We start from the raw sequence: 27685 nt of genomic DNA on the forward strand, positions 1-27685 counted from the left end.
CGGTGAAACCCAGGAGGCACCCTGTGTCTGTTTATAAATTATAATCCAGTTCCAGCCCCACCCCAGCCTGGCAGAAACACAACCTTGACAGAGAGGACGAGAGTGGTCTCTGCATGAGTGGGTCGGGAGGAAGGCTTTTCCGTGTATGTGAGAACTACTTAAAGCCATTAGCCCCGGGCAGAAAAGGGTCAGTTCCCCTCACCCTCATCCTCAGGGAAACTGAGGAGCCTAGAAGGGTCCTCCTGCTAGTCATTGAACAGATATTTATAGCATGCCTACTGTGTGCTAGTCGGGGACTCGGCATGGGCAGATGTCCCCAAAGGAGATGCACAACAGAGCACCAGGGAAGGAGAGCCGCCCCGAGGAGCTGCCAGCAAGGTGAAGGCGGGCGGAGCGCCGAGGCGGGCACTGTTCCAGGAGGAGGGAAGGGCGCCTCCAAAGCTAACACGCAAAAAACAACTTGGTGAGTTTTGGGAAGGAAGGAGATTTGGCGTGGCTGGAGCACGAAGGGGAAGTGGAGTTGGAGCTGGGGTTGACCCCACCGGGCCCTGTAGGATACTGGGAAGATTTGTGATTTTACCCTAAACGCAGTGGGGATCCTGAAAGGTCTGACAAGTTCAGATTTACATGTTTAAAGGTGTGCTGGCACTGGAGTGTAGCAAATGGGAGGCAGGGGGGCGGGATAGGGGCAAGCTGGTCAACAACGGAGACCAGTTAGGCTACTGCTGGTTTGCAGGTGAGAGCTGGTGGGGGGACCTGGACTTAGGTGATGGCAGAGCAGAGTCCCCAACTGTGTTTTTGACAGTCTTGTTACTAATGAGTAACATTTAGTGAGCACCTGTGCTGTACTGTGTGTACGCTGGAGCCTGGGGGGAGGGGGAAGGGAAAGATGAACAGAGTCTGGTGTTGCCTGTCTAAAAGTATCCATCCAGTGGACCAGTGGACAGACAGACACACAGCAAAAGGAGCCAGCCCCAGTGAAAGGAGCGGAGCCACGGGAAAACCCTTTAACTGAAGCATTAGCAAAATTCTCTGGGATTATAGAAGACTGAGCGATTCATTCCCACGGGGAGAATGTGGGAAAACGGCTGGGAGAGGCAGCACTGCCTCGGGCTTCCAGGTATGTGAATTCCAGTAGACTGAACCTTAGGTATTGCCTCCGTGAAATGGGGCCATCATGCCTGTCCTGTGTCCCTAGAGATGGTTATTAGATGGTCGTGGTGTTGGGAAGGTCCAAACACACCTTGCATTTGCTTGCAGTCAGGTTTTATCATTATCTTCCAGCATATACAGACACATATATACACGTTCAGGCTCAGGCATGCACTCAACTCTTCCTAGCCTCTGCTCTCTTCCTTCTCCCTTGTTAAGAAAGACCAGCTCTCAAGAAGAAGGTGGCAAAGTCTCCCACACTGCCAGTTAGGCATGCCGTTCCTACCAGGACTGGCATCTGACCAGGAACTAGACCAAACACTGTCCCCAGCGCAAAGGATATGCTCAGTAATTGTCTGTTGAATGAATGAATGAATGCTGTATAGGAGTCATAATTCAATGAATGGGTGGATGGATAGACAGATGGATGAAAAAGCAGACATTGGGACAGCTGAATAGAAGAGAAAATGAATAAAGAATTGACTGTGGGTGCCTAATGTAGCCACTCAGCTGAGGTTCTAAGTATGGAGCTGGACGCATTGCTGTGAGGTGCTCACTAAAGGGGATTTCCTTCATGCTGCAGCCTCAATTCTGTGCTTCAGAGGCAGGCTTATGACCAGAGCTTGGCAGGCAGGTGCACAGGAAACAGCTGTGGCAACAGGTCGGTCAGGCTGCATCTCTGATCCAGATATGTCCCACCCTGGAGTCGTGTCCCCAAACGCTCCCGTTCATCCGGTTTCACCGTGGCCTGGGAGAGAGGAAAGAGCCCTGCTATGACTCTGTGTGTCTCCCCAGGCCAGGCCCTTGCCTGCTCGGGGCTCCCACTGCCCCATCCGTGCAGAGTTCTCTAAGAGCATCCAGTGCTCTTACATGGTGACGAGCTGAGCAACCTGCCTTGGAAATGAATTGACAACCTGATACATCCCCAATCTCAGAAGATGACAAAGCCAGGCCACTGACCCCACTCAGAGGGGATCCTAAGAACCCCTACACCCTGCATAGTATATTTCCGTTTACAAAAGATGTTCCTCTCCATGAGATGAGTGAAGGAAGGGCAGGGAAGCCTTCCTCCCCCACCTGGGATGCTTCATCCCATCATGCTGTGCCATTGTCTTTTTTTTTTTTTTTTAATAATTTATTTATTTATTTATTTTTGGCTGCATTTGGGTCTTCGTTGCTGCGCGTGGGCTTTCTCTAGTTGTGGAGATGGGGCTTCTCATTGCAGTGGCTCCTCTTGTTGTGGAGCTTGGGCTCTAGGTGCATGGGCTTCAGTAGTTGTGGCATGCAGGCTCAGTAGTTGTGGCACACGGGCTTAGTTGCTCTGTGGCATGTGGGATCTTCCCAGACCAGGGCTCGAACCGGTGTCCCCTGCATTGGCAGGCGGATTCTTAACCACTGCGCCACCAGGGAAGCCCTGTGCCATTGTCTTTATTACACGTACCCCTCTCTGAAAGCCTGATATTTACCCACTGTGGAATTTGTCTCTCCACTAGAATGTAAGCCCTACGTGGGCAGGGATCATGTCCTATTCATTGCTGTGTCCCCAGCACCTAGAAGAATGCCAGACCCTTAGAAGGTGCTAACTTTTATTAAATGCCTGGGTAAAGGGATAAATAGACAGGCGGATGCATGGGTCATTGTAATCCAGTTCAAAACGACCATATATTAAGTCCTGGGCACTGGGCTAAGCACTTCTCATGGATCATGACAGCTTCATGAGGAACGCTGTTACTGTTCCCATTGTACAGACCAGGAACCCGAGGCCCAGAGAGAGAAAGTGACTGCCCCCAGGTGCAGAGCCCAGGTTTTATTTATATTTTTTTAAATTTTTGGCTGTGTTGGGTCTTCATTGCTGCACACGGGCTTTCTCTAGTTGTGGCGAGCGGGGGACTACTCTTCGTTGCGGTGCGTGGGCTTCTCATTGTGGTGGCTTCTCTTGTTGAAGAGCACGGGCTCTGGGCATGCAGGCTTCAGTAGTTGCAGCACGTGGGCTCAGTACTTGCAACGCGCGGGCTCCAGGAGAGCCCAGGTTTTAGATCCAAGTCTGCCTATCAGCAAAGGCCATGTTCGTACCCAATCCACCATCTGACACGTCTATTTTCCCAACACCCGGTGATGTTGGAGCCATTGGAAGTTAGGAGCTGGGACTCAGACATATTGTCTGATTCCAGCTATGGAAATATTCAGAATAGATAAATCTATAGAAACAGAAAGCAAAAAATGGTAGCTTAGGGATGAAGGGAGGAGACGTTTGGGGGGAACAGGGAGTGAAAACTAATGGGTATGGGGTTTCTTTTGGGGGTGATGTAAAGGTTCGAAAGTTGATTGTGGTGATGGTTGCACAACTCTGAATACACTGAAAACCATTAGATTGTACATTTTAAATGGGCGAATTGTATGGTATGTGGATTACATCTCAGTAAATCTGGTATTAAGAAAATGGTTGGGGATCAAGAATCTCACCTCTGCCGCTTACCTGTGAGGCACATCACGTCACGTCTCTGAGCCTCAGGTTCCTAAACCCGTAAAATGGGGAAAATAAACGTCTCATGGGGTTAATGTAAGCACTAAATGAGATAATACATGTTATTATCCTCATTTTATCGAGTGGGAGACTTAGGCCCAGAAAAGGGAAGTGACTTGGCCTAGGATGCACAGCTGGTGGGTGACAGGTGAGGGGCTCTGGCCTGGGTCTCTGGGCACCGCTGCTTCTTCTAGCGTGATGTAGACTGGGTCAACATTTGTGCACCCAGCCAGCCCACCACCACCACTCTCTTCCATCTTCCCCACCTTCCCCCTTCTCTTGGGCTCTGAGGCCCTGTCTCCTCGCTGCCCATGCCCATGAGCAGACTGAGGTAGCGAGATCCCCCCAGAGCACAAGACGCCCTCTCCCCCAGCCCCTACCCTGCTCCCCTCCTGGGGCCATGATGCTGTCTTGCCTTTGCTTGTAATAAAGAAAATATCTCAGCTACCCTTCCACGGTTGCTTGGCAACCCCAAAGGGGGGTGGGGGGAGCAAAGGGGAGGAGGAAAGGGGGAGGACTCTGGAGCCAATCTGGAGACAAAGAGTAGGATTTGGGTGACATAGAGCCTGTTCTTAGTGCTAACCTGGCCTGGCCGGGGCGACGGGTGGGGGCAGGGGGCTTCCTCTCACCCCACTGTCTCACACCAATAAATATGGATTAGGGAAATGGGCAGAGTTTTTCCCACGGGCCTGAAAGACCGCATCTGACCTTTCTACCCCCTTTATGTACCAACATGACAGTCAGAGAGAGCAAGGAGCAGGACCCCCTGAGATGCCTCCCCCGCGGCCTTCTGACTCGGGGAAACTTTTCACCCTCCTCCTTCCCCGGGCCCCAGACCAGGTCACAGCCCCGCCTGGGCCCCGGTCCCAGAGACGAGGAGAAGGCTGCTCTTCAGGGGGCAGGCAGGAGCTCCCAGCCTCGACGGCACAGAGCCCAGGCGGGCGGCCCTGGGGCAGCCTGTAAAGGTGCTCCCTGCCTCCCATGCCAGCCCCCTGCCCCGTGGCTCGGGCTCTGTGCCCCCCGTCCCGCCCACCTCTGCCTGGGCCTCCTGCATTAGGAGCCCTGCTCTCCCCACCGGCCCTCCTACAGCCCTGTCCCTCTTCCTCTTCTTTCCTGACCTCACTTCACATCCCTCTTCCCCCACCACCCTCGTCTCCATTTGGTTTCCCTCTTTTCCTCTTCTCCAGGGTGCGCCCCCTGCCACAGTCCCCCTACTTCTGCAGTCCCCCCCAAACCAGGAAGCTCTTGAGGCTGACGTTCCTGAAGGGAAGATGGCAGAAGGGGTTGCAAAGGCGGGAGGGTGGGGTGGTGATCTCTCTCCCTGGTGCCCCAGCTCCCTGGCCGCTGGCCCGGGGTGGAGAAAGGCCTCTCTGAATGGAGTCAGTGTGGAGACAGGAAAAGCAAACACCTCAGCCTGGGCTGTGCTGGCCTGCTGGGGCGGGGGGCAGGATGGGGCAGGGGACTGGGCTTGTCTCAACCTCGCCCCGTCAACCCTCCCCTGGTTCCCGAGGGCCCATGGCTTCCTGGACCCTCAGCCCACAGTGTCCAGAAAAGGAGTGGGTTTAGGGACTGGGGACAAGCCCTCCAGGAGACACCTTCGCCCCAATCTTTCCCTGCCCCCCTGCCCAACCCTCAGCCAGTGCCCTTCCTGCCCAGCAGATGCCAGGAAAATCTGTGCCCAGGAAGGGTGGGCTAGCACCTGAGGGCCTGCCTGACCAGCCCTTCTCAGCAGCAGGAACTGGGTAGGGAAGTCACCTTGTGCCAGAGACGGCCCCAGCAGTGGCATCCACCTCCCGGGCCGAGGGGACCCCAAGATGCTCTGCCCAGGTGAGTGCTCCTCTGGCCCCACAGCCGGGCAGTGAGGGAGCGGGAGGCTTTGTTGGGGCTCCCTATGCGTCCCCAGAAATCTGTGACATTTTCTGTCGGACCGTCTCGCCCTCTGTTTGCGGTGCGCGTGGCACTTGTAGTTTGGTGAGAGGAACCAAAAGGATGATTAGGAGAGCTGGAGGTGATCTGGGGATGAAGGGAGACAGAAGGGGCTGGAGTCTGGGGAGCGAGACTCCTGGATTCCAAGCCAACTTTTTGCTTAAGACCTATGGAATCACAGAGGCTCCTGTGATGGTCTCCTTTGAACACTTTGGATCCTAAAAGACTTCTGGAATGAGCTCAGAGAGGGGTAGCAACTCATCCTGGGTGACACAGCGAGTTGATGGAACTGGAACTCAAACCCACCAGGCCCCCTTATGACGCCAAGGGCAGTACTGTTTGTGCTCTGGGCTCTGTGCTCGGCCACCTTGCCTTCGCCCTCCACATACAGTTTGGTCCCTCTGGATTTCAGGGGCAGTTGGGGGAGGGCAGACTCTGGATAGCACCTCCCAGGGCATCCTTCCCTTTCTATCCTGTCTCCAGGCACCATGCCCAGGGCCAAGCAACCCCTGCCCAGGCATCAGAGAAGCCACAATCTCTTCTGATGAGAAGGCATGGTTTGGCCTTGACCTTACAGATCCCAGAGAATGTGACCCCCTTAGATCTCAGGGTCTAACTGTAGTCCCTTATGCTGTAATCAAAGCCCAACCACTCCTTGGAAAGCAAGGCCAACAGCTGACTGCCTGCTACAGGGTCCCCAGAGTGCCCACCTTGAGGTGCCCTGGCCATGGCACCTTCCTGAATAGAAACAGGCAGCCCTCACTGAGTCAGGTGCTGTTCTAAGGCCTTGCATGTACTTCGCTGAATGGTCTCCACACTCCTAAAAGGTGGGTTCAGTTTTACAGATTGGAAAGCTGAGGCACAGAAAGTAGAAGTAACTGTCCGTGGACCCACTGCCAGGAAAAGTCAGAGCTGGGATTTGAACTCACAGCCTGACTCCAGTGCCCTGAGCCCTTAAATGTTCTCCTATCCTGCCTCTAAATTCCTAGGAGGTCTCCACTAGAGGTCATTGTGTCCAGCCCCCGCATCTGGGTGTCTGCCCAGGCCAACCTCTGCTCACAGACAAGAATCCTTCTAGTTTTTAAAGGCACCTGCTCCAAGGGTGGAGTTCCCCCTGGGGGTAATCAGACATTTATTTATTCATAGCCTTCTGGCTGGGAGGACAGGCCTTCCCACCCAGGACTCAGCAGGGTCCAGCTGCCTCGTTGTCCCTCTCTCCTTCCCACTGCAGTATAATCTATAATCAGAAGAGAACCAGCCTTGCCTCGTGTCTCGGCTCCATAACCTCCAAGCTGTGTGTCCCTGGACAAGTGACTCAACTTCTCTGAGCCTCAGTTATCAACTGTAAACTAGGGTTAATGGTACACCCGCTTTGTGAGGTTGGTGAGAATTAAATGATAAAAGCAGATGAAAAACTCTACTTTAAGGAATCATGTCTGTAGTTTGTTACTAGAAAACTTTCTCTGAACGTGTAGAGCACCGGAAACCGCGAGGAGGAGGCACAGCATTCTCTCCTGAGTGTGAAACCTGCTCTTGGTGTTGCTTCTGCAACTGCCATTTGCCATTGATAATCGTTCTTCTCTTGGGAGAGTAAGAGGCAGAGGATGCTGCCTGAGTGTTTGCCGTCGTTAAAAAAAAAAAGAAAAAGAGAAAAAGAAAAAGGGTGGGGGGAGGTGGCTTAAGGCAGAAAGGGGTCAGTGATCACAGCGCCTGGCACCTGTGAAGTGCCCAGAATGAAGTGGTAAATCCTTCTCATCATCGTCATCATCATCGTCACTGAGACCCGTCTGCCCGCAGGATCGGAGCCTCTTGCTTTCAGCCTTATAGTTTAGCCTCCTCGTTACAGAGAGAGAAACTGAGGCCCAGAGTGGGGAAGGGCTTTCTCAGCAGGAAAGCTCTCAGGTCCCCTCACTCCCAGTTGGATCCCCTGTCTCTTCTCCTTCACTCCTTCCCACCTCGAGTCCTGCCCTGGCTTTCCGTGCCCAGGGTCGGGCCCTGGCCCCCAGTCCTGCCCAGGCCGTGCCCAGGAGAGAAGTGAGCAGCGGTTGGAAGAGTAGGCCAGAGACCCGGCGCGTTCTCAGCCCTGGCTCTTTGTCTGTCGCTTTGTGATGGTAAGTGCTGCTCCTAAATCAGTTCTGTGACATTGTTATTGTTGCCCAGGGCGCAAAGAGTCTAAACTTTTCCCCTGAGGTCAAGAATGTGGCCGGTCCCCAAGCCGCCCGGAGCAGGGGCCTGGGTGGCTGGGGGTGGGGCTGGGGCCTCACCCCGAGCTGGGGCGAGATGTTGGGGGGAGGGGGTCAGCGGGAACAAAACGCTTTGAAATGCCTCCTCTCCATCACTGCCAACATTGTCCGCTGCCCACGGGGGGCCTGGCACCGCCTTGCCGGGGCTCCGGCCCCCAGCCCTGGCCAGGCCCGGCCCGGCCTCTGAAAATGGACAGAAGGGTATTGTCCCTCCTCGCAGCCCTTTGTCTGCCCCAGTTCCAGATGTCTAGGCTGGGACCAGGGGGCTGACCCATGGTGGGCAGGGGGGAGGGGACAGAGGGGGAGAGCACGGGTCACTGCATCCTGAGGGGTCATTCCCAGACCCTGAGATCCCACCCAGCCACAGCCCAGTCACCTTCTGGGCCGTCTCAGCCCTGGGATTGTCCCTGTTCCCTTGTCTCTCCTCCCCTTCCCGATAGACCAGGTTCCGGGCTCAGGAAGAGTTAAGAGCAGGGCGCTTTGGGATTCCCACTGCTCTACCCCGCTAACTGTGTGATCTGGATAAGCTGTGCCCCCTCTCGCAGCCTTTTGCTCTCGCGTGGGCATCACTGGACCAGGGTGCATTCATTCACAAGAAATGACAGAGCCCTCCTATGTGCCAGCTCCGTGCTGGGCATGGGGGCGCACAATGGTGGGTGGGCCACTCAGATCCTTCCGGATTGTCGTTTATAGTCGTGATAGTAAAGGGGCAACATTTCTCACCGACTCTCTCTGTGTCAGGTACCGGCTAACCGCTTTACCTGCATTATCTCATCCTTTTCACAACAAAATCGAGGACGCAGTAGATATTGTTCTTCTATCCATTTTCTAGCTTTGGATACTGAGATTCCGAGAGGTAAAGTCCCTTGCCCAAAACTAGGCTGCCAGGAAGCAGCAGAGCTGGGATCTTAGCCCAGGCTGACCGCCGCCACCGAGAGGAATGATCCACTAATAAGTACTTGGAAGGTGCTGAGCGCAGAGCCTGGCACTACTCCGGACTCAGCCCACGGAGCGGGTGGCGGTGGTAATTCCACCCGTCAGCTTCCCATTTCACAGATGGCGCTACTGAGGCCCAGATCAGAGAGAGAAAGCCTGGGGTGAGAAGCTCGGGGAAACTTAAATAGCAACACCAACAGGGATTCCGGGACCACCAGGGCCGGCCAGAGAGAGGCAGGCAGCCCGGTTTTGATTTCAAACCCCAGTTCCGTGTGGGCTTGGGCAAGTGATTTAGCTTCGCGATGCCTCCGTTTTCTCATCTATAAGATGAAGATATTCCCTGCTTCACAGTGTTGTTGTGAAAACTAAGGTAGGTAACACATTTCAAGCACTTAGCACAATGCCTGGCACACAGCAGACAGTTAATGATAGCTATTACTGTTATTATTCTGAATGGGGTAACATTTATCCTTTTGAACCCTCCTCTCACCTGGGGTCACCTGAGGACAAGGCTCTGTTGAGGGGAGGGAGGGGCTGTGGGTTAGCAGTTGCTGAGTGGGGGTGGGGATAGCAAAGCTTGGTCTGCTTGGGGGTTTCTAGAAGTGTTGTGACACGCTACTCCTGCAGGTCAGAGGAAGGCAGAAGGGGTCAGGCTGGGAGGGGAAGGGGCTGCCTGGTCCCAGAGGAGTTAACAGCTCCCGGGCCCTGGCCCAGCAGGACTGCCACGATTTTAGCAGAGGAGCCAGGGCTGCTTCCTGATGGGCAAAACAGCTGGCTGCACGGGGAAAACAGCTGGCCTGGACCCAGCCTCTTGAGGACAGAGGCAGAGCCTCAGAGGAGGACAGCTCCACATCTGGGCTCCTGGGAGAGGAGGGCATGGCCAAGAGCGAGAGGGTGGTCCTTTGGGGTGGGGTGGGCATTGGGTGGGACCCTGGGAGATGAGGGGGCGTGGGCAGATTCCTCGAGCAGAGACCAAGATATGCTAGGTCTTAAGCGGAGTGGTGACTCCAGCTGGAATTTGGGGGTCTCAGTCTCCCCTCAGACAGGAAAGATGAGGGGCAGGGGAGCAGATGGGGGGCAAGACTTTGGCGCTCAGCCCTGGGTCCGCTTGGAACCGGGCTTGGAACTTGAGGTAGGAGGGAGCCTACTGGGGCTCCTGGACCCCCATCTGCCGAGCTGCACCAGGACCAGGAGCGGGGTGTGGGCTCCTGCTCTGGCCAGGATCCTGGGCTCCCTTGGCCACAAAGCAGGACAGGGGCCCAGAGAGCCCCCAACCCAGGAGATGTGAAGTTCGCAGCTGGTAAGAGCTCCACCCATGCATCCCCTCTGCCGTGGGCCCCCCGTTCCCATCCTGCTTGGCTGCCAGGCTGTGAGGACCCGCAACCCTGGGGCTCTGTGTGGACCCTGGGGTACTTTTAGGCTGCCCCCACCCATTGGCAGGGAAGCAGCACCTGGGACCTCACGTTAGGTTGGGCAGCGAAGGTGGAGGGTTAATGGGGGTGTGACCAGGGTCCACTGGACCACAGCCACCTGCCAGGGCTCCTGACCCTCAAGTCCCACAGGCCAGACACCCCTAATTTCTCTCTGACCTAGGGGGCTCCTCTAGCCCACCTTCCTAACCTCCAGGAAGAGGGGGTTGGCCTTCACCTTGGGTGTGCCAACCTCAGGGCCCCTCTCCCTGATGAAGGTCACTCTTCAGGGTCCTTGCCTGTAGGCAGACCTTGGAGCTGAGGCTCCCAGAGGGGAGAAGAAGGTGGCGGGGAGGGGGACAATTCTTCCAGGGTCTCTGTTTCCGGAAGCCAGGGTGGAGCCTGAGGCACTGGCGCCACCACCTGGCTTTGGCCAGAACTACAATGGCTGAGGGACAGGAGTGAAGCTGCTGTGGGGAGGGAAATCCAGAGCCCAACTATGTGTTGGTCCAGGGTGGTCTGGGTCCTATTCAGCCAGATGGACCCAAAACAATCATTTTTTTTCTACGCACGTGTCCTACGTGACCCCTAGAATGAGGCCTTAGGCCCATAGAATAGCAGCTTCAAACTTGAGCTGGCATCAAAATCACCTGAAAGGCTTGTTGGTTTAACTTCCACTCCCAGAGTTTCTGATTCAGTAGATATGGGGAGGGGCTTAGGAATCTGCGTTTCTAACAATTTCCAGGTGAGGCTGCTGCTGGCTGGTCCAGGGACCATGTTTTGAGAACCACTGCTTTAGAATTTTGGCGGGTTTGGCGCAATATTACCTTTGCAGAGTATGTCGTATTATATGTGGGGGCAAAGAAATGAGTGTAAGTAGGAGCACAGGTGCTTGGTCAGCCCACCCTAGTCAGTGACCTCATAATATTTCTTATTTTAAATTAATTTTTATTGGAGTATTGTTGATTTACAATGTTGTTAGTTTCTGCTGTGCAGCAAAGTGATTCAGCTATACATATGCATATATCCACTCTTTTTTAGATTCTGTTCCCATATAGGTCATTACAGAGTATTGAGTAGAGTTCCCTGTGCCATACAGTAGGTTCTTATGACCTCATCATGTTTCTATTGAGAGCCCAGCCAATGCCCGGCTGGCCCTGCTCTAGGGCTGGTATAAAATGGTGAAGGCGGCAGACGGGTCCCTGCCTCAGAACTCACAGCTGGCAGACGTGGCATGTGATCTTTCCACTTGCGAGTCTAAAAGGCAGCTCAAAATAAGGTCCAACGCAGAACCTGATTTCACATTCTACCTGCTCCTTCTCAGGTCTTCCCCATTCAGAACCTATCCCACCACCCAGCCCACTTCAAACCCTGTGAGTCATCCTGACTCCTCGCTCCATCTCTCACATCTAATCCCATAAGGCTGTGGGCTCTGCCTCCGTTACATCTCTGCCCGCCCGGCCCACTGTCATCTCTCCCGGTACCAGGCTCTCCTGGGCTTTCATCCTTGCCCCCGTGGTCCACCCTCTGAGCTGCAGCCAGAGCAATCTTTTTTTTTTATAAATTTATTTATTTATTTATTTTTGGCTGTGTTGGGTCCTCATTTCTGTGCGAGGGCTTTCTCCAGTTGCGGCGAGCGGGGGCCACTCTTCATCGCGGTGCGCGGGCCTCTCACTGTCGCAGCCTCTCCCGTTGCGGAGCACAGGCTCCAGACGCGCAGGCTCAGTAGTTGTGGCTCACGGGCCTAGTTGCTCCGTGGCATGTGGGATCTTCCCAGACCAGGGCTCGAACCCGTGTCCCCTGCATTGGCAAGCAGATTCTTAACCACTGCGCCACCAGGGAAGCCCCAGAGCGATCTTTTTAAGAGAAATCCTGTCAATCCTCTGCTTACCCCCTCCAATGTCTTCCTGTTGCACTTTTTAAAAGAATCCAAAATCCTGCCATAGTTTTAAGGCCCTAAGTGGTCCTCACCTCTTACCACACTCCCCTTGCTCACTTTGCTCCAGCCACCCTGGCCTCCTTGCTTGTTCCCACCTGTTCCCTCCATCTGGAACACTCTTCCCCAGATCTGCTCTTGGCTGGCTCCCCTTATGCTCTGAAATGTCTTCACTGACCCCTCTATTCAATGTTGCCTCCCACCTTCAGCTACTCTCTGTTCTCATTACCTTGTTTTATTTTGTTCATAGCATTTACTGTTCGTCGCAGTTATCTATTAATTTATCAGTTTGCTTGTTTCCTGTCTGTCTTCCCTCATCAGAATGTGAGCAACTTAGGAACAGAGACTGTCTGTACCTCTGTATCCCCAGTACCTAGAATTCTACCTGCACATAGCGTGTGCTCAATAAATATTTGCTGAATGAATGGAATTATATAGGATTCCCTATAGGAGTAGGTCCCCCTGACATGACATCAGGGAAGTCTTTCCAGAGGGCCTGTAGAAGTTGGCCCAGTTCAAGCAGAGGAATTAAAAAAAAAAAAAAAGGATGTGGGAAGGTCTTCAAGCATGAAGTGTTCTGGAAACTGTACATAGTCCAATTTGGCTGGAGCAGGAGATAGGGGAGGGGAGGTCAGAGGAGTTGGAGAAGCACCGGGCAGGCCATGAAGGGCCTCCTTGTCCCTTGAGGGGTTTGAGCTCTGTGCTGAGGGCAATGGCAGCCCCCAAAGGGTGTAACACCATGCAGTTGAGAAAGCACTGAGTGAAGAACAGTTTCCAGGGAGAAAGCCTCGGGGGTGGGGGTGAGTACTGGGAGGTGCTGTAGCCCAGGTGAGTGGTGCTGATGCCCTGGGCCACGCAAGTGGCCACGTGCAGGAGACACTGAGGTGGTCTAGCCAGGATGAGGAGATGGAGTGGGCTGAGAGAGAGGCACTTGTCATCAGGTCCCCAGCTTGAGGGAGGCCACCGGAGTGGGAGCAGGTTTGGGGGAAAGACTGGGGTTCTGTTTTAGACAGATGGAATGTGGGTCCAGGTGAGAAGCAGAGACACATGTCAGTTTTGCAGAAAGACAGAGTGCTCTATGAGATCAACTGCTGGAGGGAGCCCTCTTGGATGAGGGGCCAGGAGGATGCCGGTCTTGACGGGAGCAGTTTGGCTGGAGCAGCCTTGGTGTGTGTCAATCAGTGAATGAAGGTGAGGAAGTGAGACCGGGAGCAAAGCACAGGCAGGCAGCTGACTGTATTCATATATATTTTTTTAATATTTATTTATTTATTTGGCTGCACCAGGTCTTAGCTGAGGCATGCGGGATCTTAGTTGTAGCATGTGGGATTTAGTTCCCTGACCAGGGATCAAACCAGGGCCCCCTGCATTAGGAGTGTGGAGTCTTAACCACTGGACCACCAGGGAAGTCCCTGTATTCACATTTTAAGTTGGGGGAGATTTAAGTCCTTTGGAATGTTGAAGGAAGGATCCAGAAGAGGCGGGTGTTGGTGATCCAGGAAGGGCAAGGGAATGGCTTTTGGAGTCCAAGGATGGTTCTGTTATGAGGAAGGGGTGCCTCTTCCATGGTAAGAGGCCGTGAGAGCAGAGGCCAGCTTGGTCGCAGGGCGTGGAAGGTTTGGAGGCTGGAAATAAGAGTTCTCAGGTGATGGCTTCTCTTTTTCCAAAAAAGGCAGGAAGATTTTCACTGGGGGAGAGGGAGTGGAGTGAGGGCTTCAGAAGACCCGGGAATGTGAAATGCCACTGAGGAGCGGGGGCAGGAGCACAGGGAAACTGGATTGTTGGGCTCAGTGACAGTCCAGTGGAGAGTGGAGATCAGGAGTGTGCAGCAGTCTTAACGTGTCCCAAAGCAAGATGGCTGTAGGGTTTTTTCAGGCAGGAGTGATGGGAGAACCCTGGGGCAAGGGAGTCAGTGACAGGCTGGACCACTGGGTGGACTGGGGAGGGAGAGAGGTGAAGATGGGAGGGGTCAGTGCATTGGGAGGAGGACGACGACTGAGGTGAGAGAAGAATCTGGAAGCCCCCATGACTAATAGCATGGGCAGAGGCTCTGGGATGATCCTGGGATGGGTGAGGTTGGGGACATTGCTTTGGTATCCCCAGGACTTCCCTGGTGGTCCAGTGGTTGAGACTCCACGCTTCCACTTCAGGGGGCACGGGTTCAATCCCTGGTCGGGGAACTAAGATTCTGCATGTTGCTCAGCATGACCAAAAAAAAAAAAAAGGTATCCCCTTTCTGGGGCTGGGAGTGCCTTCCAGCAGAGGCAACCATGCAAGGGAAGGGACTCATTATTTCCCCAGGATGCTTCAGGGGGCCTCAAGCCTTCCATTGCAGGGCACTGGCTGTGAAGCAGCCCCACCTGGAAGCTGTTGGAGGCTTTGGAGCTGGGCTAGAGACCAGGACTCTGGGGTCTGATGCCTCCACATGCTGCCCCATCACCAGGCTGTTCCTTGCTGGGCCCCCACCCCTTTCCTTGCAGTGGGGATAGTGTGCACAGGCTTAGCCCCCCTCCCTGACCCTGGGAAGAACCTGAAGGGAGACCCAAAGGTGCCATAGGAGAGTAGGTTCCCGTGGGTGAGGGGCTGAATGGAAGGAGAGGCTGGCTTCTCCAGTTCTGTCTTCCAGCCCCAGGAACTCTTCCCGCCTGCCAGGCCCCATGCATAGAATTAAAGTGCATTCACGCTCTCAAGGAATTCTTGCAAACCCTCCTAGGTGGGTGCTGTTAGCAGCCCGATTCTACCCAGGAGGCCCTGAGGCTCCGGGAAAGTGGCCTGCCTGAGGTTGGTGGTAGAGAGGAGCTAGAACCCACCACTGGTGCCTCCAGACCCCTCCCCTCCCCTCCCCTGCCCTAAGAGAGTCTGGGGACCCTCTTCCATCTCAGCAGGGGCCTTAGGACCCCGACTCTGACCAGACACAGGAGTCACCCTGCTTTGGAGGGGGCTGGGTCACCGTGAGGGGCTGAGTGGTGGCCCATGTTCTACACTCAATCTAAGAGTAGGCCTTGCTCTCCTAAAGGGCCGGAGCAGTGCCGGTGCTGGCGACGGAGGCGAGGACGATGACGCGCGGGGGACGCCAGGCTCGGACCGCGGCGGCATGACGTCCGCAGGTCAGGGGGACCCCCTCCCCGCCCCCCAAGCCGGTCTTGCTGTCCGCCCACGCGTCGGCTGGCTGGTCTGAGAAGTTCCGTCTGGGCCCGCCAGAGGGCGCCCGGGGGCGGTGGAGGGGCTGGAGCGGGGGAATCGGGAAAGGCCGCGGCCCAGTGGGTCCCGCCCCGCGGGGTCTGCGGAGGGTCAGATGGATGGCCAGGGAATCCGGATTCAGGGGCGCTCAGTGGAGCCGGATTCTGGCGATTGCACGCCCAGGGATTCGTAGTCGAGCATTCTGAGATGCCCGGGCGGCTCGGATGCCGTCCCCCACGACCCTCCAGCCGGGAGGGAGCTGCTCCTGGATCGCGTCCGGGGCTGGTGTCCGGGCCCTGGCCCTGCGATGCCCCTGGTCGAGGAGAGGACACTTGAGAATCCACGAATAGGGGTTGGGAGTGGGAGTCCACTCTTTGGGGGGTGCGCCCCCCACAACCCCTTCCGGGCCCGCCTCGGCCCCGCCCCGGCCCTAGGCCCCGCCCCGGCCGGGCCGCCCCGCCCCGCCCTCTACCCTCGGCCGGGCTGGGAGTCCCGGGGGCCGCCGCAGCCGCCAGAGCGCCCGCCATGCGCGCTGCCCCCGCCGCCCCGCTGCTCCAGCTGCTGCTCCTGCTGGGGCCGCGGCTCGAGGCTGCGGGCGTCGCAGAACCGCCGCTGCCCGCCGTGGTCCTTGCCATCCTGGCCCGCAATGCCGAGCACTCTCTGCCCCACTACCTGGGCGCGCTGGAGCGGCTGGACTACCCCCGGGCCAGGCTGGCCCTCTGGTGAGAGAGACCCGGGCATTGGCATCCACCGGGCATCTATCCCCCAACCCCACCGACAGTCCGGGCTCCAGATGGCCCCATCTGATCGCTGCCCAGACACCACCCAGACAGGCCCCTCCCTCGCAGATAGGCCCTCCGCAACCCGTGTCCCCGGACAGGACCCCTTATCCCCCTGGCCCTGCAGACTGACCTCTGAGGCCTTAGGTTGACACAGGGACACCATTCCCTAATTCTGGCCCCTATTCCTCCTCTTGGGACCTCCTCTGGGTGTAAGTTGGGCCCGGTCCCTCTTGCCCTAGCCCTCAGAGCTGAAACTGAACCCGTGGGACCTGTGGTTGGCCTGATTTGGAGTGGAGCAGACAGGAGCAGCTGGCGTCCCCTGGGGCCCGATGTGGCACAGACCAGCAGGTCTCCGGGTTCCTGGGGAGCCCGTGAGGGTGCTGTCAGCCCTGGGCTCCATGCTGCCCTATGGGGAAGTCACACCCGTTCCCCCTTCCCCTGGGCTGGTTCCAGCCTCTCTCAGGAGAGGGGCTGGGGCCTGCGGCCAAGGGCAAAGCCCCCTTCCTGCAGTCTCTCCCCCTAGGCGGCCCCACAGGGCACTGGAATCAGAGGCCACAGTCTGTGGAAGCCAGAGCAGGGAGGAGTCCCAAGCTGAGGTTGGGGATAAACTGAGAGAAATGACCAAACTACCCTCCCTCCCCAACACATCAGAGTTGGGCTGGGTTGGAGCCAGTGGCCTGGGGAGGCTGCCCACAATTACTAGTTTGGGAGTTAGTTAGTTCCCACCCATAGAAGACTTGACACGTAGTTAATCTTCACTTCTGGGGAATTGACTTAAAGGGGCAGTATCACCTAAAACCTGGGCTCTTGGCTAAGCCCCCTGCACCCCCCTCTGTCATGAGAGCCCCTTCAGAGAGGCTACTCGTGGTGGCAACGGAGCTCGAGCCCATCAGCATTTCTCAGGGACGCTCAGAGTGTGGTTTGGTCGTTATTACAACTATCTGGTGGAGGGAAGCAGCAGCTCCTATGTCCAGTCCTGACTCAGAGAGTGGAGGCGCCTGACCTGTGGTCACACAGCAGGGAAGGAAGGTAACCAGAGAATGTGGCAGGTATGTTCCTCAAAGTTGAGGTACTTTTCATCCTTCAAAATGCATTCGAGTTCTGTCATCTCAGCCCCTGAGCATGCCAGGACAGCTTAAAGTTACAGGGAGAAAGTGAAGCCCAGAGAGGGTCAGAACCTGCCTGAGGTCACACAGTGGATCACAGACCTATGATTGGGACCTGGCTTCCTGCCTTCCTCTGGAGCACACCTGCCTCCTCTGCTCCCAGGAGAGGCCAGCCCTGCAAGTGTTGGTGCTCCAGGGGTCAAGGCTACCTCAGGGTTTGGTCCTTCGGTGGCTGTGCCCCCTCACCCTTCTTCCTCCTGTGTCCTCAGGTGTGCCACAGACCACAACGTGGACAACACCACAGAGATGCTGCAGGAGTGGCTGGCTGCTGTGGGCGACGACTATGCCGCTGTGGTCTGGAGGCCTGAGGGGGAGCCCAGGTGGTGACCTGAGGGGAACGTTCTGGGGAAGATGGACGACAGCTGCAGCCCAGAGAAGGAAAGGGACAGCCCCAAGCCACAGCCTCCAGACCAGGGCTCTGTCTACTGCCCTGCAGAGAGGGACACCACATGCACCTACCCCATGGGAACATCTCATCGTTTTACCCCCTCAGGTCCTACCCAGACGAAGAGGGCCCTAAGCACTGGACCAAAGAAAGGCACCAGTTTCTGATGGAGCTGAAACAGGAAGCCCTGACCTTTGCCAGGGACTGGGGGGCCGACTATATCCTGGTAAGGAAGCCTGGCCTACAATTGGGCTTCCCACAGGTGGTGGCACCTGTCCTTGACAGAAATCTTGGCGTGACTTAACCACCTGTAGGCTGGCTCCTTCAGCTAGCAACCTGGGTCAGAACCCAGATCAGATATTGAGCTTGGATCCCTATGCTTGAGCTCAGACTCGGTACTAAGCTTGGATCCCTGAGTCAGAGCCCAGGGTATATACTGAGACTCGATCCCTGGGCTAGAGCCCAGAGTATAAACTGAGCCTAGTTCCCAGAACTAGAGCTCAGAGTACGTCTTTGGATTTACTTCCTAAAACTTCAGATAAAGTTCTTAGATCAGCAACTCAGGTGTAATCTCTGGACCCAATCCCCGAGCCAGTGCCCCAGACTAGATCCTTGGTCCAGAAACGGATCTACTGGTTTATAGGTTAGACCTCTCTGAGGGAACCCTGTTGGATCCTGGGAGACTTTCTGGGTTTCTGGAAATCTGGAATGATCCCACTCAGTGAATCCTTGGGGGACCGCAGCCCAGACAAGGCTGGGGCCTGTGACATCCCCCTCCCCACAGTTTGCAGATACGGACAACATTCTGACCAACAACCAGACACTGCGGTTTCTGATCGAGCAGGGGCTGCCCGTGGTGGCCCCGATGCTGGACTCTCAGACCTACTACTCCAATTTCTGGTGTGGGATCACCCCCCAGGTAAGGCCGGGTTCGGGGGCCTCAGGAGGCTTGAGGTCTGGGAGGAGGGATGTGGAGAGACTGAAGGCCTTAGGGTCTGTGGGCCCCGGCAGGGGAGCAGTGTGCTGGGGATGGAGGGGTGCCCTCTCACGGCCCGGAGCCACCCCTTCCCCAGGGCTACTACCGCCGCACAGCCGACTACTTCCCTACCAAGAACCGCCAGCGCCGGGGCTGCTTCCGTGTCCCCATGGTCCACTCCACCTTCCTGGTATCCCTGCGGGCGGAGGGGACAGAACGGCTGGGCTTCTACCCCCCTCACCCCAACTATACCTGGCCCTTCGACGACATCATCATCTTCGCCTACGCCTGTCAGGCTGCTGGTGAGGACAGCTCTCCTTGAGCATTTCTTCCAGGCCTCTAGGCCTTTGCACATGCTATTCCCTCTGCTTGGCGTGCCCTTCCCCACTCTGCAATTAATCTTTTTAATTCCTGTTTGTCCATCAGGTCGTAGCCTTTCTTGGGCCCACTGCCCCAGTAGGTTAGATGTCCTTCTGGCTGTCCCCACCATGGCACTTTCATGTATTCCTTCATTAGGCAAATATTTATGGGACACCTACCAGGTGCCAGGCATTGGGGAGACAGTGGTGAGTAAAATCAGGCAGTCTCTGATCTCCTGGATCCTCCAGTCCAGTCAATCAAAGGATCACGCAAATCAATGTCCAATCACAATGACAGGAAGAAGAGCTTTTTGATTATAGATGTTTTGGGAGCTTAGACTAGAGTTAACCTGTCAGGGAAGGCTTCCTGGAGGATGTAAACTTTGGGGCTGAGCTCTAAAGTATGGGCAGACATTAACAAGGTAGACAGAGCAGGACAGAGCATTTTAAGCAACGGGACCAGCAGGTGCAAAGGCCCTGTGGTGGCAGGGGACGCAAGGAGGCAGGCAGCTGGAGCACAGTAAACAAAGGGGGCATGGTGCAGGCTGAGGCAGGAAAGGTAGGCAGGGGCCAGCTTGTGTGGACCTGATGGGCCAGCATCTGGTCTTTAGCCTGTGGGTGTCGGGCAGCCATCAGAGGATCACATGATTGGATTTGAACACTAGAAAATATCATTCTGTTGTTGGTGGTTATTTTTAAGATGAAGGTTACTAGAAAGTGTTTGGGTTTGGGGAATTCCCTGGCGGTCCAGTGGTTAGGACTCTGTGCTTTCTCTGCTGAGGACTCAGGTTTGATCCCTGGTCAGGGAACGAAGATCCCGCAAGCTGTGCAGCGCAGCCAAAAAAAAAAACAAAAAGAAGAAAAAGTGTTTGGGTTTGGATGGGATAAACCCAGTTCTGAGGAAGAGTCGAAGTTGAGAGTGAGACAGAGATACTGCTGTTGGAATAAAGATCTTGAGAACGCTACAGAGAATGTATTTCACAGTGTGTACTCACGGATGGCGAGGACATGAAGGCTGTCTGGTGGGTGGAGAACTCTGCTTGTGGGCGAGGTGAATTAGAAGTGATGATTTAATCAAGAAGTGTTGCACTTGGGCAAGCAGAGTGTGAGAAGTGTCCAGGGAGAAGAGTGTCATCTTTTTTTTTTTTTGTGCATGAGGTGCTGGCAACATCTGCAGTGCAGAGATGCAGGAAGAAAAAAAAAACCAAGTGCAGAAAGCAAGTGAAAGTGAAACAAATACATGGAGAAAAAAATAAGAAGAAGAAAAGTATTTCCTTTTTTTTTTTTTTTTTTTTTTGCCACACCGGGCGGCTTGTGGGATCTCAGTTCCTCAACCAGGGACTGAACCCAGGCACGGAATCCTAACCATTAGGCCGCCAGGGAATTCCCTATTTCCTTATTTTTTCATTCCTACCTCTGCTTTGAGTATCAGCTGCTCTTTATTGGTCAGCGGTTTGTAGGAATTTCGTGAACAGGGGTTTTGTCTCCATCATTCATGCTTCCACCACCTGCACTGGGCCAGGCTCTGTGCTCAATGCTGGGCCTGGGGTTAACTTTTTAATAGATACCATGTGCCTGCCCTGGAGGACTCACAGTCTATAGAAGACAAAGGCTAAATAAATAATTATAATAAAGATGATAAACATTGAAGGAATAAAAAAGGCCACTCTGGCTGCCAGGTGGAGGACAGCATGGTGGGGGCAGGCGAGGGGGTGGGGTTAAGTGTAGGGATCTGGGCAAGAGGTGATGGTGCTGGATTGGCGAGGGGGGATGGGCAGAGGTGGGAAAGATTTAGGGGGTGGAGCAACGCCCGGTGGCATCAGGTGGCTGTAGCCAGGTGTGAGTTTGCCTGCTCCTTCCTCACCTTGATCCCCCGAGGGCAGGGACTGTCTGTCTTTCTCACCACCATCGTTCCAGCAGCCAGCTGGTGCTCTAGACGCGTCTATTGCATGAATAAACCATTTCGGCAGGAAGATCCCTTAGATATTGTTTGAGCCAAGCCGTTTCTCCCTCCAAGCCCAGGTGGGGACGCCGGGTCCCAGAGAGGACTCACGTGGTGGGCCACTGGCAGGACTGGGGCTAGGACCTCCCATCTGGGTTCTGAGAGCCCTACCCTGCACTCCAGTGCTCACTCCGCCTCTCTCCACAGGGGTCTCGGCCCACGTGTGCAACGAGCACCGTTATGGGTACATGAACGTGCCTGTGAAATCCCACCAGGGGCTGGAGGATGAGAGAGTCAACTTCATCCACCTGATCTTGGAAGCGCTGGGTGTGTCCCCTCTCCCCACTGCTGGGGTTGAAGCCTCTCCCCAGCTCATTCCCTGACTCTGGGCAAGTCCCTTTTCCCGCTGGGCCTCAGTCTGCCCATCCGTACAATGGAGGCAGGTGGATTCTGTGATCTCCTGCTGGGTGTTCTGCCAAGGGGCAGGAACGAGGGGGGCTAGGACTCCAGGGCTGCCGCTGACTAGAGCCAGTAGGGACTCCTGATGGGGGGTTGCTTTCCTCTGCAGTGGATGGGCCCCCCATGTGGGCCTCAGCTCATGTGTCCCGGCCCCCAAAGAGGCCCAGCAAGATGGGGTTTGATGAGGTAAGTCCTCCCGGCCTGCAGGATTGGGGCCAGGAGGTGGGTGGGCTCTCCCCTCCCCCTGCACGCACTCCCCTGCCTCCCCTCCTCCTCCAGGTGTTTGTCATCAGCCTGGCCCGCCGGCCCGACCGCAGAGAACGCATGCTGAGTTCGCTCTGGGAGATGGAGATCTCTGGGCGTTTGGTGGATGCCGTGGACGGCCGGTGAGGCTTACTGGGTGGGGACAGGACCCTGTGCAGCCGGTGGGGACCGGGTGGTCCATCACGGCTCCCTGGGGGTGGGAAAAGCAGACAACGAGCTGAATGAGTTTGCCGTTCTAGGAGCTGTTCAAACAGGGCCTGAGTAATTCTGTCTCGGGGAGTCGCAGGGCAGACAGAACAGGACAGGCTGCCCTCCCTCAGCCCACCTGAGGGAGGAGAGTACAGTGGTTAAGGCCCAGGGTCTGGAGCTTCTGGGCGTGGTCACCAGCTGCGTGACCTCCATCTCTCAGCCCTACTGTGTAAACGGCGAGTAACTGCCTTCCTCTTAGGGGTTTGTAAGGGTTCAGTGAAGATTTAGCCAGGGCCTGAAATGTAGTAAGTATCCCAAAGGTTAATAATGTCTTCATTACGATTATCAGGGTTATTCTTTTCCATCCTGAACTTAGGTCCCTGATGGGCAGGGCGGGGGTGGGAGCAGGCCAGTCGTGTTCCCCCGGCAACCAGGGGTCACACGGCCCCACGTGCCCACTGCTGTTTGCTGCATATGCCCCAGCCCTGTGGACTGCAGGATGTCCATCCTTCGCTTGGGCCGCTGCGTAAGAAGTATCTGCCACGTTCCCCGCATTCATCCTGGGGTATGTCCCCCTCAGACTGCTGCCCCCTCCCCTTAGGATCCCCCCCGCGCAAGGTGGCAGTGGCTTTCCAGGTCCAGTCACTGATGGCTTCAGGCCACACGAAGCAGTAACAAGACTGAAGCCTTCTTCCAACCAGACTCCAGTGTGACTGTCCGCAACTTGCACAGGCCAGTTCCCCCTGGACAGGTCCCTGGCGGGCACCCCTGACCCCCTTACACCATCTGCCTCAGGATGCTCAACAGCAGTGTCATGAGGAACCTCGGCGTGGACCTGCTTCCTGGCTACCAGGACCCCTACTCGGGCCGCACGCTGACCAAGGGCGAGGTGGGCTGCTTCCTCAGCCACTACTCCATCTGGGAGGAGGTGAGGACCCCCATCCACTGCTCTGTGCCAGCACTCGTGTGACCGGGGGTTGACCGAGCACACTAACAAAGACCCGGCCAGCAGCTTTCAGCCTCCTAAGAGCCCAACCCTATACCTTATTCACCCTGCGGTCTCCACTGAGCACCTACTGTGTGCTAGGAGAGCTTCTGCTCTGAGAACACGGAGGTGAACAAGAAGAATGCAGCCGGTCCCTCCTGGGGCAAAGCGACCAGAGCAAGGCGCAGAAATCAAGAAAGAACTAAGCTTGCCACGGAGGGGGGATGTACAGGTTGTTCGAGAGTGCGGACTGGCCTGGCCTCCTGGCCTCCTGTGGGGTCAGGGTGGGCCTCACCATTGAGGGGCAGGGAGAAGAGCCTTCTCAGCAGAGGAAGACAGTGCGGGCACAGGCCCTGGGGCTGAAGGAGTTGGGTGTGTTCTGTGTGGGAAGAAGAAAGGCCTAGGGCTTGGCCAAGCGGCCTCAGCCCAGGGCTGGGGTGTGAGTGCCCGGGAGAGGTCACTGCCTGGACACGGCAGGAGAGGACCCGGGCCTGGCCCTCCAAGGGGCGCCCCCTCCAGGAGGTGGAGCACAGACTCACTCCTTGTTTTTATTTTCTACTGTAGCCAGAATATGGGCGTGTGAGCTTATATTTCTGCTTTTCTGCTACCTCTGAACAGATTGAAGGATGATGTACGTTTCACCACTTACTGAGCTGATCTCATGCTCTTTTCACATTTCCAAAAGTTACAAAAAGTATTTTTTCTCAGGGATGTGTGGGGCTAGGGTCTTCCTCCACCCCCCTCCCCCAAGCCTAGCTTCCTCGAGGAAAGCTCCAGAGGCGGAAGTGAGGAGCCAGGCCCTGGAGTCCAGCAGATGCGGTTCAGATCCCAGTTCTGCCACTTCCTGGCTGTGTGTCCTTGGACGAGTGGGTTCATCTCCCTGTGTCTCCATCTCCTTGCTGCAGTACGGGGACATCGTACCTCCTGAGGGTCCCTGGAGATGAACACTGTGGCCCCAGTGCTCAGTGACTGCAGCAAGGGTTCTGATTGCCATTGTGATCTGCTTGGAGAGCAAGACTCTGCCCTCTGGACCCGTCTTCCATCAGGAGAAACCACTCAGAGATGGGTCCCCTTCCCCGAAGGTCACGTAGCACAAGGGCAGGGCTCACAGGCCCCCTTGCTTTGCCGGCCTGATTCGCGGCCAGGGGTGGAGGGAAGAAGGGAGGTCCCCCCAGCCTTCAGCAGCTGAGCGACGCAGCCAGGGCTGAGCATTCGGCCTGTAACTGAGGCCAGGAGCGTCTGTCAGGGTCAGCCAGGTGGGAGGGGACAGCCCGAGTCTAAAGAGGCTCCCCCACCGTGTACCACAGGTGGTTGCCCGGGGCCTGGCCCAGGTCGTGGTGTTTGAGGATGACGTGCGCTTTGAGAGCAATTTCAAGATGCGGCTGGAGCAGCTGATGAAGGAGGTGGAGGCGGAGAAACTTCCTTGGGACCTGATGTAGGCAGCCTTTGCCCCCAGGGGCCAGGGAGAGGGGTGGGCCTCCAGGGGTCTTCCTCCTCCTGAGGGGTCCTGGGACATCTACAGTGACTCCTGGGACCCCTGGTGTCACCTGCAGCTACCTCGGCCGGAAGCAGGTGAACCCTGAGGAGGAGGCAGCCGTGGAGGGGCTGCCGCACCTGGTGGTGGCCAGCTACTCCTACTGGACACTGGCGTACGTCCTGAGCCTGGCCGGCGCCCGCAAGCTGCTGGCCTCCCAGCCCCTGCGCCGAATGCTGCCCGTGGATGAGTTCCTACCCATCATGTTTGACCAGCACCCCAAGTGAGCCTCAGATGGGGGCAGGGCAGGGTCAGTCTGTCCTGAGAGCCCACCTCAGCAAGTAGTAAGTCCCCTCACTGGGCAGGTGGAGAGACTGAGGCTGGCAGGGCTGAGTCACTTCCTTCTGGTCACCAAGGAATAGCCCAGCTTAGCCTTGGAGTCAGACCAATCTATGTGTGAATTCTGTGATGCCCTGTGGTTTTCAGTCAAGCGATTTTCCTGTTCTGTGCCTCAGTTTCCCCATCCGGAAAATGGGGATAAGAGAAATCCTGCCTCAGGATTAGATGGGGAGGGCGGTCAGGTGCTCTAGGGGTGAGGTGCCTGGCTCCGGGCTGGCATGGGTCTGGGTGGAGGGGCCTACCCCAGCCCCCCTGAGCCAGCCTCCCGCCTCCCAGCGAGCAGTACAAGGCACACTTCTGGCCGCGGGACCTGCGGGCCTTCTCAGTCCGGCCCCTGCTCGCTGCTCCCACCCACTACGCGGGGGACGCTGAGTGGCTCAGCGACACAGAGACGTCCTCGCCCTGGGACGATGACAGCGGCCGCCTCATCAGCTGGAGTGGCTCTTATAAGACCCTGCGGGACCCCCGCCTGGACCTGGCCGGCAGCAGTGGGCACAGCCTCCATCCCCACCCACAGGATGAGCTCTAGGTGCGCCTCGGTTTTCTCTCCCCTTTAACGACTGACTCTGTGTTTGGGTCTCCCTTTCCTCTTCTCAGCTGTCTTCTCTCTCTCCCTCTCCCTGTCTCGGGCTTTCTCTCTCTCTGTCTCTGTATCTTTGACTGTGTCTGCATTTCTCTGTCCACCTCTAACTCCCTCTCTCTCGCTCTCTTTCTCTCTGTCTATCTCTATCTCTTTGTGTCTCTCACTATCTCTGTGTCTGTTTCTGTCTCTGTCTCTCACTGTCCAACTCTAGTTCTTTCTACTTCTCTCCTCTTACCTCTCTCGTCCCACCAGGTCAGGGTGGTGACTCCAGAGACGCACCCGGGAATAGGCCGTAGCTGTCCAGGGAGCAGAGCAAGAGCCGCCACCAGGAACCATAGACCCAGTAGAGACCTGGCTGCCACCTTGGGCATGGCCACTCTGCCCTCTGGACCCGTCTTCCATTGGGAGAAACCACTCAGAGATGGGTCCCCTTCCCCAAAGGTCACGTAGCACAAGGGCAGGGCTCACAGGCCCTCTTACTTTGCCAGCCTGATTCAGGGCCTGGGGTGGAGGGAAGAAGGGAGGGTCCCCAGCCTTCAGTTTCAAGCTGGGCGGACACAGGAGCCCTGCCCCCAGCTAAGGACCCAGCTGCTGGGGCCCCTCTGCCGCCTTCTACCTCCACCTCAGCTCCCTACCCAGCTTGACACATGGGTCTCACCTGCCACCCTCTTCCCTGGCCAGTGGGAAGTGCAGGGAGGTGGGAGGAGGTCCCAGCACACAGTAGGCCCTCAATAAAAGCTGGCTGGTATTGCACTTTATACTTTTTAACTCATGGTTGAGCCTCTTTGCGTGTCCTGAGGGCTGGGAGGGAGGCGTTCCTGATCTGTGGTTGAGCAGGTGGAGAGACAGAGAGGGGAGGGCAGCCTAGAGAAGGAGTCAGGCGATTGATCTGGCATGACCTCCTTAGTCTGCTCATTGGTAAAGTGGAGGTGGGAGGAGAAGTATCTCACGGGCCAGGTGGGTATAAAGTAGCCAGGCCTGGAGCCCAGCCCACAGTGAGTGCTTTACCCACTGCGGCTGTCATGGTCATCACCGGCCTCACCTTGCTGGCCAGGTTGGGCCCAGGCCAGACCGAGGGCTGCTGAGGCCTCCCTGCCTTTGGATCTTCACTTGTGCAGTTGGAACCCCTTCCCTGGAAGTGGCTGGGGAGATCCAGGGCTCCCCTCCCGCCCTAACTAGTGTGGCAGCCAGAGGGCGCAAGGTGGCAGAACCTGGACCTTGTGGGCCAGGGCGCCCTCTGCTGGTTTGGGGCCAACAACGGGAAGGGAGCCTGGGGCATTTGGAATCTGCCCCCTGTGCTCTGGGTTACTTGCAGCAGCTTCACCTTCTTCTGCTCTCCTGCTTGGGAACTGCTGGCCTTCCTCCCTCCCCACCCCTGTAAGGCCCAGCAACTGTCTCCAGTGCCTGCACTCAGGCAGCCGGAGGGGATGGAGAGGTGGCTCCTTGTCTTGTCTGTAGCTGCCGTGGCCTCCACCAGCGCAGGACCTGCCATCTCCAGGTTTCCTTCTTCAGAGGAGCCTCTCCCTCATGCAGCCCCTTGACTTGGTCTTGTAAGCACCTGGGTCCTGGCAGAGTCAGTCAGGCACCCCCTGGGGCTGGGCTTTCCCTCCTCCCGTACCAGGGATGAGGTCCCGCTGGCCTGGTTTTGGTTCCAGAGCCTGGCATGGCTCTGAGAAGGACTTTGGGCCAGAGCTGTGGAACTGGTGCTTTGTTCATTCCAAGACCAAAAGCCATTGATTCTGGATGGCTATGACCTTGAGTAAGTCACTTCTCCCTTCCAGGCTCCAGGCGTCCCTTTCATTCATTAAAATGAACATTTATTGAGCACCCTCTATGGGCCACGTTTAGATACTAGGGATACAGCGGTGAATAAAACTGTCCCAAAAAATCCCTGACCTCATAGAGCTGACGTTCTAGTGAGGGAGGCAGACAAAAACAGAGAAGCAAATATTGGAGGGTGGTAAGTCCTACAGAACAAAATGAGGGAGGAAATATCAAGCATGAGCTGAGAAGGTAACACATGAACAAAGACTTCAAGGAAGTAAGGGGACGAAGTATGGGGATATGGGAAAGAAGACCATTCTAGGCCAAGGGGGCAGCATATGCAAAGGCCCTGAGGCAGGAACAGGACTGGCAGGTTCAAAAGACAGGGAAGATGGCACTGTGGCTGGAGCAGAACGAGCAAGGAGGAGCCAAGTTCTGGAGGTGATGGAGCCAAGGTCAGGGCCAGAGCACGGAGGGCCTTGGAGGTCATTTTGGCTTTTACTCTGAGACGAGGAGCCCCTGGAGGGTTTGAGGCAGAGAAATGACACAATCTAATTTTTATTTTAACATGATTACCCTGGCTGCTGTAATGAACTGTAGTTGGATCCGGGGTAGAAATAGGGAGATGGGTTAGAAACCCATTGTAATAATC

The 27685-nt window shown here is 56.2% G+C and overlaps 1 protein-coding gene and 1 non-coding gene across 5 annotated transcripts; both read left to right on the top strand.

The window, feature by feature from the left end:
* Positions 1-7013: 7013 nt before the first annotated feature.
* LOC132368278 (small nucleolar RNA U3) lies at positions 7014-7222 on the top strand. Its single transcript, XR_009504019.1, has one exon. It is a non-coding gene; the product is annotated as a small nucleolar RNA U3 (small nucleolar RNA).
* An 8345-nt stretch (positions 7223-15567) lies between these two features.
* CERCAM (cerebral endothelial cell adhesion molecule) lies at positions 15568-26037 on the top strand. 4 transcript variants are annotated; one of them, XM_059925744.1, is made up of 13 exons: positions 15576-16028; positions 17464-17630; positions 17746-17865; positions 18424-18558; positions 18713-18917; positions 21124-21243; positions 21485-21561; positions 21655-21761; positions 22624-22756; positions 24121-24248; positions 24367-24570; positions 24963-25215; positions 25522-26037. In XM_059925744.1, exons 1-12 carry the CDS (start codon positions 15614-15616, stop codon positions 25213-25215), a joined length of 2064 nt encoding a protein of 687 aa, XP_059781727.1. In that variant the 5' UTR covers positions 15576-15613; the 3' UTR covers positions 25522-26037. The 4 variants fall into 4 exon arrangements, with proteins under 4 accessions (XP_059781730.1, XP_059781729.1, XP_059781727.1 ...); XM_059925745.1 differs by having other exon boundaries at positions 15785-16028; positions 17464-17574; positions 17748-17865; XM_059925746.1 differs by lacking the exons at positions 24121-24248; positions 24367-24570; positions 24963-25215; positions 25522-26037 and adding an exon at positions 23719-23894 and having other exon boundaries at positions 15570-16028.
* Positions 26038-27685: the final 1648 nt, after the last annotated feature.

Source organism: Balaenoptera ricei, chromosome 6 (genome assembly GCF_028023285.1).
Source record: "Balaenoptera ricei isolate mBalRic1 chromosome 6, mBalRic1.hap2, whole genome shotgun sequence".
NCBI classification, from domain to species: Eukaryota; Metazoa; Chordata; class Mammalia; order Artiodactyla; family Balaenopteridae; genus Balaenoptera; species Balaenoptera ricei.